Below are 12,736 nucleotides of genomic sequence, written 5' to 3' on the forward strand. Positions count from 1 at the left end.
TGCCATATCCACATTTTTTAGACCCCTCCAGGGCTGGGGACTCTGCCCCTGCCCTGTGTTCCTGCTATTTTTTCCTGCTGCAAGTCCCAGAGCACTGTGAATGGAGAGGGAGCAGAGGAGGTAGCAGAGGCAATATCATTTTTCCTGCTGATGCCCATAACACGGAATGATTTCCAATTTGTTAGCATTCATTCCCAGTGCTCTGCTCTGACAGGGCTGTACCACAGCTAATGTGTTGCAGGTGGATTGCAAAGCACTTTTACATCAGCCTGGGCCCAGCAGGGGATCAGACTGAGCCGGGTGGTTTCATACCTGCTTTCCCGAGGATGGGAATGTTGACATGTGGCTGTGCCTGTTCCATCACAGCAGCTGGGCCAGCAGAGCCCAGCACAAACTTTTTCCACCATCAAGGGCTTGTAACTCCTCTGCTGCTGCCTGCTGTGGGGAGATAAACCAGCTCAGGGGGGAGAGCACACCCTGGAGCCCTGCCTGCCACCTCGGCCAGTACCCAGGTTCACATGGAATGTGCAATTCTATGGGTAGGGCACGGCCAGCTCCTCACCTGGGGCAGTGCTCAGTGTTATGGGCTCTGTTAGGGTGCTACCAAATGATGACAGAATCATAGAATCTCCTGAGTTGGAAGGGACCCACAGGGATCATCCAGTCCAACTCCTGGTCCTGCCCAGGACACCCCAACAATCCCAGCCTGTCCCTGAGAGCGTTGTCCAAACGCTCCTTGAGCTCTGGGAGCCTTGAGGCCGTGACCACTGCCCTGGGGAGCCTGTTCAGTGCCCAACCACCCTCTGGGGAAAGAACCTTTTCCTGAGATCCAACCTAAACCTGCCCTGAAACAACTTCAGCTGCTCTCTGGGTCATGTCACTGGATGTGCTGGTTCATGAGATAATTTGCTTAAAGACAAAAAACTCTGCCCAGAGTAAAACTTGGGAAATTTGGGTGTTCCTGGGCAAAATATTGGTGTGCAGCTCAGTGGCTACAGCAGAAAAAAAAAAAAAAAGGGAGTCTTTGCTCCCACAGGCTCAACAGGTAGCACATCCAGAAATTCCAAACTCTGGCAAACTGAGCCACAGCCTTCAGAGAGGGAAAAGCATCTGTGTGGGGAAAGGGGTTATTTCTTAATGACTTTGAAATGCCACCAGCCACTGCCTTAGTAAAGAGGTAGCTCAGGTGATGCCACTCCCTGCTCCATGTTCCTGTCTGCTGTGGGGAGCAGCAAAGCCAGGACCAAGCCCACACATCTTGAGTGAGTGGCTGGGGGACCCACAATCCTCCATTACCTTTTCCATCATCTGGAGTTTTCCTTGTTTTTCAGTGCTGTTGAAGCCCCATCTCCAGCATCTCCCTGTCCCTCAGGCTCAGCACAGTCAAGCCCCTTCTCCTCTCCCAGCCTCTCATTAGTTGAGTTTCTGTCTCCATGGAAGAGAAGAGCATCTTCATTAACTGAAACATTTCCATGGAATCCTGGGAAGATGCACTGTGAAGGCATATTGTCTATTTTCTTATTAGAAGAGTCATGTGAGAGGTCCAAGGAAGAAGTGGAGCTGTTTCATATTTCATTGATTCGACCCTCAGCAGCACACGAGACACGTGAGGCTGCTTTGGGAATTATTCTGGCTGTGGAGCATCAACTAAAGGTGGCTCAATTCATTATTATTTTTAAAATTTCGAAGTGATGACACTGCATTCATATATTTCTATAATATATCTCTCACATATTCATTTGCTGTAAAGTAGGTGCCAGACTCTGGCTGTAAACCCAACACATGGATGGGATAATTACTGTTACTCACAGCAGCAGCAAAGACCATTCAATAAAATATATATATTTAGCATAGCAGGCAGAATAAATGTTTGTTTATAGAAACAGAAATAAAACCCATGTGCAAAACCATCTGCTTCTGTCAGAGGGAGCTAAATTATTACAAGCCACCCAACCATCAGCTTCGCCACAGGTTTGCATCTCTGTGATTGGAATTATCAAGGGCATCATCCAGGATGGGTTATCCAGTTTGTTTTGTTTTACTTGGCTGTCTTTTTATTTAATTGGGAATCAGACTGGAGCTGCCTGGAAAAGCAGTGTTTCTGATTCCCTTGGACCGAAATCAGCTTCGTGCAGCAGGTTCCCCTGGTAGCCCTTGGGATGCTCAGGTCCCCACCTGCACTAGGGTTGATCCCACAACAAGCCCCACTCAAGGAATACATTGATTTTTGCCCATTTGTCCCATTGTTGGGAGCCAGGCTGCTAAATACACATCAAAGAGGCACTGGGAGAAAAGAGGTGAGATTAGGAATATCATGCCTTGTCTCCCTGAGCGTTTCAGACAGTCCAGTGTAGGAACACTCATCATCCTGTCTGCTGCTTCAAAATAAGTATATTAAAGAAAACACCTTATCCTGTCCAACACTACGAGACTTCAGCTGGGGAACACAAAGGGTTTATCACCACGAAGCTTTATCATGGAAAGACAATCACAAGCTACTTATACAGCCCAAGAAAGAGCTGAAACTCTGCCAGGGGAAATAAACTCCTTTCTTCTCACAGTGCCAGCCCAACAACCAGGATTAAAGGCAGCCAGAAATATGGACAGAGAGCTAGAAACACATATTTTTCCTGCAGAGAAAATTCCTGCCCGAATCCCTGAGGAATGTGAGACCAGCCCTGGGAGGATCCTGCCTCTGAGAATGAGACAGGTTTATGGTGGCTCTTTGTATCCAGGACAGGGATGGATAAACTGGAGCTGGGATGGAAACCCACCATCCTCCTCCTGAACTTGTTTCAACTTTCTCTTTGCATTCTGCATAATTTGTGTCATAATTCCCAAGGTATAAAGTAAACAATCTCACAGCTTTTTTTGTTTTGCTTTTCCCCAGGATCTCCCCTGTGGCAAAACTTTTCTCCTGGCAGAGGACAAGTGTGGAATACTTAAAGAGAGCAGCAAAACTGAGAGGAAAATACTGCCTTTTCACTTCCCAACCTTCACTTTGGAGAGCAACAAATACAGAACTCCCCATTCACAGTGCAGAGGACCCCCTTGATGAGCATGGGGGGACACACCCTCCTGCTGTAAAAGACAATCCCTTCTTTTAATGGCAATATTCCACACTGGACTGCCTTAGGCACAGGCTCAGAGAGCTGTGTGAGCAAAAGGTACCTTTGGAAAGAGCCGGGGCCATGCTCCTGGATAAAGTAGATCCCCAGAAAATTCCTTTTTCATTGCGTGGTTTTGGTGTCCCACTGGAAGACCTGGGAAATCCACAAGATCAAGAGGCTTCTGCAGGGGCTCACTTTTCCTTTTCCTTTTGACATTTTCCTGCCCACAATTAAATGAATGTGCTGCTGTAAAACACACATGAACCAGCACATCCTGGAGGTCCTGGGATGGGAATTATCCCAAGGGAAAAAAGTTACAGCATCCCTTTTAAGCACCTGCTTTGAGGCTGGAACAGTACATGGAGATTGCCAGGGCTGAGAGTAATATCTGCTTAGAATCACAGAATCACAGATACCTGAGGCTGGAAAAGTCCTCTGAGAACGAGCACAACCATTCCCAGCACTGCCAAGGCCACCACTGACCCATGTCCCCAAGTGCCACATCCACATGACTTTTAAACCCCTCCAGGGATGGGGCTCCACCACAAAACACCCAGACTTATTTCCTTTAACCATAGGCAAGTTTTGGCACAGCTCCCTCCATGTCTTTGTCCCTGTTCCCCCACTCTGAGCTCTCCTCACTCTGAAATCACCATCAGGTGCTACAAGGAAGAGGATTTCCCCTGATTTTGGAACATCACAGCTACTCTGGATATTTTTGAGAACACATGAGCAGCTTTTGTTTAAAAATAAAAACATACAGTGGTAATTTGTAAGATCTGTGTGGAAGATCCAGACAGATCAACCTCAAGTTTACTGGGTTTGAATTATTAAATCAATATTTTATTCTTTGAGGAGGAAAAACATCACATCTGACGGAAAAATTATTTTTAATACAAACAAAACACGAGCCTTGAAAGTCTCAGCCTCCCGTGCTTAAAATCACAGCCTTCTCAGAAGGAGAAGGTCTTTATTAAAAATGCTCTTTAAAGTTAAATATATTCTTGTTTTTCAGTTTCTGTTCCAAACAGAAGCACTGCTTTCCTGTGATTCCGGGGAAAGGTTTTCTCTTCAAAGTAGAAAAAAGGGGAAATATAATAAAATGACATTTTGTTTCATTGGGTAAAGCCTGATCTAAGAATACCAGACTGGTTTGGTTGGAAGGGACCTCAAAGCTCATCCAGTCCCACGCCCTGCCATGGGCAGGGACACCTTCCACTAGACCAGGTTGCTCCAACCTGGCCCTGGACACTTCCAGGGATGGGACAGTGACAGCTGCTCTGGGCATTTTGTCTGGTTTCGTTGGTTCAAAACCAAGGATGGCCAAAGCAGAATTGACTCCAACAGGTAAATGTGAAAAAATTAATTTAGAAATGCTTGCACCAGTCCTTATAGCTCAGAAACTCCTATGTGCAGTAGAACTGGAGACTCCAATTCCACTGAAAAGCTGCCTGAAATCTGCATCTCAGGCAAGAACAAGAACTCCCAAGAACAGAATTTTTTTTTTTTTCTCTACAGATAAATAACAAGGTCAAAAGAAGGGGAGGTGTTCAGAGAGTGTTCAGGGAATTGGCAAAGATTTTTTTGCCCTTTTTTTATCAGTACCTTTTTTTTTACCAGACAGTAACTCAAAAATAATCAACAGAAGACTTTGTGATATTTATATTGAAAATCATTCTAATTTAAATATTGGCAAATTATGCAGTTCTGTTAACAGGAAGAGAGAAAAGAGGATGGTTAGTGGTCTGCAGGGAAGATGAGAGGACAGGACCAGGTCTCTGACTGTAGTTTATAAAAACCAACAAAAAATATCCTTAATTTTTCTGCCCAAAGCTAAACCTGGTCAGCACCCAAGTATAGAAATACAGTGGATCAGGAATGAGTTGTGAGCTCCCCCCTCATGTCCAGTACAGGATGCCTGAGGAAAATAAAGTCCAATTTACAGCAAGTTTGACAAACCCTAAAGCATTTCTAGGGCTACACCAAGTGGCCAGTTTACCATTTTAGAGGAACGTCTCACAATCTCTTCAAAAGCAAATTACTCCAAGTCATCTCCAGATGCCCCTCTGTTGAAAGGGGTGAAACTCAGTTCCCTGTCCAAGAGAAACCATTGTTTCTGCATTTCCAGTTGCTGTCCTGTTTTCCTTCCCAAAGGCTTTAAAAACAACAACCTCAAGACAAGGAGATGGAAGAAAACCATGACAATCTCTCAGGGTACAACACGAGCAAACCTGCCAGGGGTGAATTCATCAGGAAAAGCAAGTGGAGAGACACCAATTCTGGGTGTCTCCACCAGGGCTGGAGAAATACAATATATGGAGATTTCATTGGTGCTTGGAGGGATAAATTGAGTTGAATTGCTCACAGAAGCAAACCCAAAGCATCTCGTTGTGAATCCAGAAAAGTCAATTCTGAGTCTCCTGGGAACGTTGCCATCATTTGTTTTCATTGCTCTGACTTCTCTTCATTTAGGCTCGAGATTAGCTCTCCCAACAATGATCACAGCAATACAAAAACCTGCTCCCAGGGGAATGGGATGAAAGGAATATTTACCAAAGTAAACACAGGCGAAGAAATCAAAATATGGAGAAGTTTAAAACAAGCAGAGTCACAAAGTATTTAGGAGAGAGAAACAAAATGGCTTTAACTGTTGCTGAACTACTAAACATTCACCCAAAAATCTGTAGCCTTGTTAGGAGGCCAAAAAGCAGAGAAAAAAACCCATCCAAAACTCATCCAAACCTCCCAACAACCATCCTTTGTGTATCTTCATATTTCCCACACTGTTCAGAATTTATTTACTGAGTATTTTGCACTTTTCCTAAAGAGAAAAAATCAACATTTTCACCTTTGATTTTTCCTCCTATGTATCTTGTTTTCAGCCAAACATAATCCTGCTAAGGATGCAAACACACAAATTGCTCTTCAAACAGAGTTATTCAAACAAAGTGATTATTAGGATTTTATTGGCATGTGAAGCCAAAACACAACAAGCTCCAGCCTCTGGCAGCCCCTTCCACCTTAATTTAGTTCGAATTACAACATCCTTAATTTCTAGTGTCTTGTTCATAGGGAAGCCAAAAGCAGAGCTCCCTCTGGAAATGCATCCTATGCTCAGCTCCAGTTCATTCTCCTTCCCAAGGATCCAACCAACTATAGGCAAATCTGCTCCATGTGTCCTGGGGGGGTTTCAGGGCCGTTGGTTGAACTGGAGACCATCAGAACCACTAAAAACTCCAAACTTTTCCAACTCCAAAATTGAAAAAGAGCAGATATCCAACCCCCCCCCCAGGCACTTACCTGGGCAGAAGAACATGCAGAAGATCCACCACAGATGGGAAATCATGGAGCAAGCGAAGGAAAACACAGAACAATTGGAGACTCCAACGGGAAGCGAGGAAATCAGGACCTGGACAAACATTTCTTCTCAATATCCTGCCTAACCCTGCCCCCTGGCAGTGGGAAGCCATTCCCCCTTGTCCTGGCACTCCTTGAATTATTCAGAGTTCAATTTTCCAAGGCATTAGAAAATACCTCGTATCTCCTTAATTATAAAAATATGTAGCACACACGTAAAGAATAATTCCTTTTAGCTGGAGAAAATATCCCCCTCACTTCAAGCAAGCAAAAATCTATGGATTGGGTCAACTGAGAAGAAAGTGATGATCATAGAGAGAGTGTCTTTGAAGCAGCACAAAGGCAGAGATACCCTGATGTCCAGCAGGGCTGTGCTGGTTTAATCCAGCCATGAATCCTATCTGTGTAGCCAGAGTGACACTTTTGCTCCCAATGTCCTCAGAACTCTGATGGATCCCAATGGAATTTGCACATGAATCATGAGTGAGGCTCCTCCCACTCCTCCGGTTTTCCATCTCTCCAGTGAAAACCACAACATTTTACCCATTATTTCATAGAAACACAGAATATCCTGAGTTGGAAGGGACCCACAAGGATCATCCAGCCCAGTTTCTGGCTCCGCACAGCCCCAACAATCCCACCAAACACTCCTTGAGCTCTGGCAAAGAAACTATTAAAACAGTCCTGAAACTTAAACCCCTCTAAAAATTGGCTTAACATACTTATTAATTAAAAAAGTTAAATATTTATTTATACAAATATGATGAGAAAAATCTCATGCAGACTTTTCACAGACAGTAACAGAACCCAGACTGGGATGGCTTTACAAAACTTGGGTTTGGGGACGTTGAGGGAGAAGTGTCTCTCTCACCCGCCTGGAGCACCGGTCACGGGGGGTGGGAAGTTCTGAGAGAGTTTTCCTATGGGACATATGCCAAGATTTTCACACTCTTCACCAATATTAACAATTAATATCTGATTACTACTACTCAGAGGACTGGACAGAGACATATGAGCAGCGGGGAATGGATTCCTGTGACCACCAGACCCCCACACACTGGAATGCAGAAAGTTGCCAAAAGGTCGCTTGAGATAATTCCCCTAAATGATGAAAATACCTTGGGATGGTTATGGATGGCATCTGCTTCTGCTTAATTATAAACCTGCACTGGATTCATAATTTGTGTATATTACAAGTAATTTGCATAATTAAAACAATTAAGGGATTGACATATCATGGCAATTAGAAATGCATCAAACTCTGGATGTTGTACAAAAGAGAGCTTCAATATGAAACATTAATTCTTTGAGAACAAAATATCCTTTAGATTCCTGCAGAACAGCCTTCACAAATCCCAGAGATAGTCAAGAAACTCCGTTTAGAGCAAGTTTTTCCCTGGGAAACCCACTCGCTGTCGTGCTGTTGAACATTGAACCCTGAACTCCTTCTCCTTCAAGTTCCTCCCCGCAGTCACAGCCTCAGCTCACTCGTGTCTTTATTGCCAGTTTCAGGAGTTCTTATCTCATTTTCCGTAGCCTTATCCTGTTTTCTTTGTCCCTCTTTTTAAGAATAAGTATGAACTGATTGAAAAAATGCTCCTGGTCCTTCTTCTTCTGGACGAGGCGGAACCGCTGGTCTCGGCCGTGTTTCTCTGCAAATTCCTTAAATGTCGTCCTGCAGGAAACAGAGACATTTTAGAGCTGGGACTTGGCCAAGCCACTCTCAGGCTCTTTGACCTGGATCTCAGTTGTTCACACAGCCACCAAAAATGAGGGGTGTTCTGGGAATATCTGACAGGAATATATAATGGTGAGGGAAAGCAGGACAATGCCAGAACCACTGAACCTCTGGACGCACAGACCTCCCTGCAATGGCTAAGGTCCACTTTTTATGGAAAAATGGGGTGATAGTTGGCACTATGGACATTGCTGAATCACTACCATGTCATTCACAAACCAGTGACAGGGGATTTTTTATCTTATACTGGATATTTTACATTACACTCTCCTAGCAGCATTTTCTCCCTTAATTTCCTTTCAGGCTGCACTCCCAACGTGATGTTTTCTTTTTATAGGAAAGATTTGTGTTTTATTTATCTCATTGTGTACCTAAACCAAGCCAGAGACTATTGCAGGGAAACGAGCGTCCTTCCTGCTGTGTCAAAACCATTCACAGGCTAAATGTTCCCTGTCCTGTAGGCCAGGACAGTTTTTCCCTTGCAGGCTGGAAATATCATTGCTGGAACCAGCTTTTAAGTGCTACATTACCCTCAGAATATTCCCAGTTTTGTTGCAAAATCCTTCTTATAATAATAATAATTATTATTTCTATCTCCATGCAGCCCCACGTGCTGTTTGTATCTACATGTCTTGGCAGGTTGTGCTGTATAATTAAATACTCGCATATTTTAGTAGAGAAAACATTAATTTACTGCTTCCAACTATAAATTTATAATATATAAACACTCATTTTCATATCATTTACAAATAAGAAAGCACTGCCCTAAGCACTGCATTTGCTATACATTTGCTAGGTTTTGGATCCATCACTTGAAAAACAATGTAAAAAAACAAATTACACATTGGGCACTTTATTTTAAATTACTCATAGAATTAAACAATGGTTTGGGTTGGGAGAGACCTTAGAGATCATCTTGTTCCAACCCCTTGCCATGGGTAGGGACACTTTGCACTAATTTAATGACATAGCATTAACAGCAAATTTGTTAAATCATATTTCTCTTCCATCAAAAACCAAACCTAAATACAGTTTATGACTAGTTCCACCTGTATGTGTAATATAAATGAGATTTAACATTCAGGGACTGATTTTATGTGATTAATATGTATGTGTGTGTTCTACAATCAAAGCATATACATAAATATAAAATACGTATGTTATGCAAAATATTACACATACTGAATGAGAGGGAGAGAGAAGGAACGTTCCCTCTCCCAGCAATTTAAGGAAATGTAATAAAATATTAGGGAAGAAACATCAGCACAGCATTGGAAGAGCTTGTTATGAAGAGTTAAGCTCAGTGTTCCAGCACTCTGGGCTGATAAGCTCAGCCTAAATGAGAAATCTTATCTCTCCAAGCCTTCTGTCAGAAACTGAAATGGTTAATGATTTATGCATTCCAGGAGTTTGCAGGCTTTGACTTTTGCCCTAAAAAGGCAAGGAGATACCTCAGATGGGTAGTTGGGCCCATCCCTCCAGTGCTAAGCTCTAAAACGGCAAGAAGATACCTCAGATGGGCAGTGCTAAGCCCTAAAAAGGCAAACAACTCCTCATCCCAGGGAGGTGCAAAAGCATGCTGAGGGTATATAAACTGACTGGTGACTTTGGGAATTTGGGTTCTCCTTCTCCCCCACCACCTGCGAGTCAAGACCATCACTCTCTAGCATCGCTGGATCCGGTGGGTAGTGACTATGTCCATTGCTTTGCACTCTCAGCTTCTCTTTTCCCTTACTCTCATCCTGTTTTTCCTCTCCCCTAAACAGCTTCTCCCTCCCAAAAAGTTATCTCTATGTTGCATTGTTTTATGACAACACCCAAAATGCTAGCATACTTTTTGATACAGAATTGTTAAAATAAACTTTGTTTTCAGACACCGATTATTTAGTGTCGTTTCACTTTAATCCACCCCAAGGGAATTATTGATAAAAACCTGAGTTACCCCCCTCCCCTTTTCCTGGGGCGGGTCGTAACACCTTCCTAAGGCAATGCCCACCTTGGTGACAACTTGGATTCTTCAAGAAGCTTTTTGAATTCTTCTTTGGCCAGCAACAGTTTGTTTTTCTTCTCTTTGTACTCCTCTCTGATCCGGGTCTTGACAAACTGCTCAAAGATCTTGCCAAGAAAGGGAAGAAGACACAGAGTTATTAACGAAGCCTTTGTGGTGTTGGGGCCTGGCCCAAGAGCTGCCAAGTCCAGGGACTGCAGTTCTTATCTGCCTGAGGTTCCTGCAGCACTGACTGTGCATTCCCACAAAGGAAGGAGCTGGGAAAAGGCACAATTTGGAGAGATAACATCTCCATCCAGTGCAACATAAATCAAAATCTCCCCACTCCAGTGCCTTGCTTGCATTTTCATGCCTCCAGCATTAGTTTTGTCTGCTGTCCAACTGCCTGCAGGCCTTTAGTTTGAGTCTTGCATCATTCCCAGCTGGATGGAATTCCTGAAAATGTCTATAATACCAAACAGCAATTCTGTACGTTATCCCAAAAAAACCCTGAAGATCTTCCAAACACCAAGAGTTTACACATGATCCTCATGCACCCAAAAGCTTTAATGTCTTTGGAATGAGCAACAACCTTCCTCTAATAGTATTTGGCAGCAAAGCAGGTGGCAGGACACACATCAGGACTTTTGGTGTCTTGAAAGGGACTTAAGGAGCTCACTATGTTACAAAATTCTGCCAAGTACTTTAATCCCATTTTTAATCCCCAAACCCTGGCTGGTTTCATGCTGTAAACACTGTAACACACTAAGCTGTTCAACCAAAGGAGCTGCTCCTCAGAATTCCCTGAGTTTTCCATGGTCAACATCCTTCTCACCACAAATGACACACATTAAACACGAAATCCATGACACCACCACAAGCTCCCTCCCCAGCACGAGGATGCTCAGGTGCAAATCTACACCCCAGGAAAGCTGAAGTAACCAAACTACAGGTGGGATTTAGGAGGAATGTGGAAAAGGGAAGGAGTAGCACTGGAAAAGTAAATATTAAAAGATGGCCATGAAAGAATTACTAAAAAGAACCTCAAGGAAATCTAAATGCAATTGAGTAAGTTCAGTAAAGATGGAAAAAACAGAACTAACAGGTAACACTGGTTTTGCTCTCCTTTCCTTCCTTCATCCCTTTACCTCCTCTCTCCATTATTCTCTCCTTCCCTCCCTCCTCCCTTTCATTTTGAGCCACTTTTCCCCCTCTCACTGAATTTCCATCATTCCCAAAGCCTGCAACAGTTGCTCTTGAGGTCACAGTCATCAAGTCAGTAAATGAAGATGGATGTGCCCAGTCCCTCAGTAAATATCTACAGGAAGCTCTCTGGAGAACCAGGGGACAATATGGAATAGGAATAAGTCCATTTTTCCATCGTGTTCATTTAAAAAATGGACAGTTCCATATTCAAAATTCTTCCTTTTCCAGGATGATAAAAGACTTCTAAGGAAGAGCAATAACTACAGGACAGAAGTCCCCACCTTCTCTGCAACATCCTTGCATCTCTCCTAAATTTTTTAGACTAACCTGCAGACTTTTGGATCCCTTGTGATAAATAACACCCAAATTATCAAGTAAGCTAAACATCCACGTCCCTTTGCATCACCAGGAAAACCCAACCCTTCTAACAGGCACCAGCACAACACAGGGCTGTGCCCAGTTATTTGCAAATCCAGCAGTAAATCCTGCCAAACTCCTAGAAAATGTACTAAAAAATAAAAACGAAGCAGTCTCCCTTCAATATTTAAATAATTCAGGGTAGGAACGTTGCCTTATGGCCATTTCCTTCCTTCCAGCCCAGTTTCCCAGGCTCAGGAGTTGTTCCTACAACCCAAGAGACCAGAGCTTGCCTCGTGTTCAAACCTCCCTGTACCACTTCCTTCTCCAAGGAGACAACACTTTAAAACATGGAATATCCTAAGTTGGAAGGGACCCACAAGGATCATCCAAGTCCAATTCTAGGCCCTGCGTAGGACACCTCAACAATCCCAATCTATGCCTGGGATGAGGAGCATCATATCCCAGTGAGCTGAGCCTAAACCAGGAGTTTCCACGAAGAAATATTAATTTTATGCAATTTTTACCCTCCCAAGGTAATTCCTCTGGTATCCCGGTTAATTTGGGTGATGTTTGAGGCCAATCAGGAGCCAGGCCAGGGAAACACTCACCTGCTTCCGCTCCTCTGAGTTCAGCAGGAGGTACCGGGGGTCAAACACTATTTTGTGTAATTCCTTCTCCCATGTAGAAAATGCTGAAACCTGCAAAGCACACCAAGAGTTGCACTAAGGAATCTTAATAGTATGTGGAAGAAGCAAATGTTCCAAGGTAAAGCCAAAGAGGAGCTAATGAGCCCTCGGGAGGACATGTCAGAGCGGCTGGAAGGGGAATTTTAATGATTTTGGCAGTGCTCTGGTCACCCCCACACCATTGACTTTCTGTAGGATATCTCAGTGAGGAGCTGGGAGATGTTCCTTCCACATTTTTGGTGGAAAAAATCTGTAGCAGAAAGGAAAATTCCATTTTATGATCCTGTTTGAG

The 12,736-nt window shown here is 43.6% G+C and overlaps 1 protein-coding gene across 1 annotated transcript in view; it reads right to left on the bottom strand.

Annotated features, from left to right (window-relative positions):
* Window positions 1–7,252: 7,252 nt before the first annotated feature.
* Window positions 7,253–12,736, bottom strand: part of TCERG1L (transcription elongation regulator 1 like) — a 60,652-nt gene continuing 55,168 nt past the window's right edge. Inside the window, exons 11-13 of the mRNA XM_051801162.1 lie at window positions 12,367–12,456; window positions 10,202–10,320; window positions 7,253–8,142 (exon numbers count right to left, since the gene is read on the bottom strand). Coding sequence (XP_051657122.1) covers window positions 7,986–8,142; window positions 10,202–10,320; window positions 12,367–12,456 — 366 coding nt within the window. The 3' untranslated portion in view covers window positions 7,253–7,985. The remainder of the gene's footprint in view (window positions 8,143–10,201; window positions 10,321–12,366; window positions 12,457–12,736) is intronic.

The sequence above is a fragment of the Manacus candei genome, unplaced genomic scaffold (assembly GCF_025592945.1).
Source record: "Manacus candei isolate 608988 ecotype Guabito, Panama unplaced genomic scaffold, ASM2559294v1 h1tg000050l, whole genome shotgun sequence".
Classification (NCBI taxonomy): Eukaryota; Metazoa; Chordata; class Aves; order Passeriformes; family Pipridae; genus Manacus; species Manacus candei.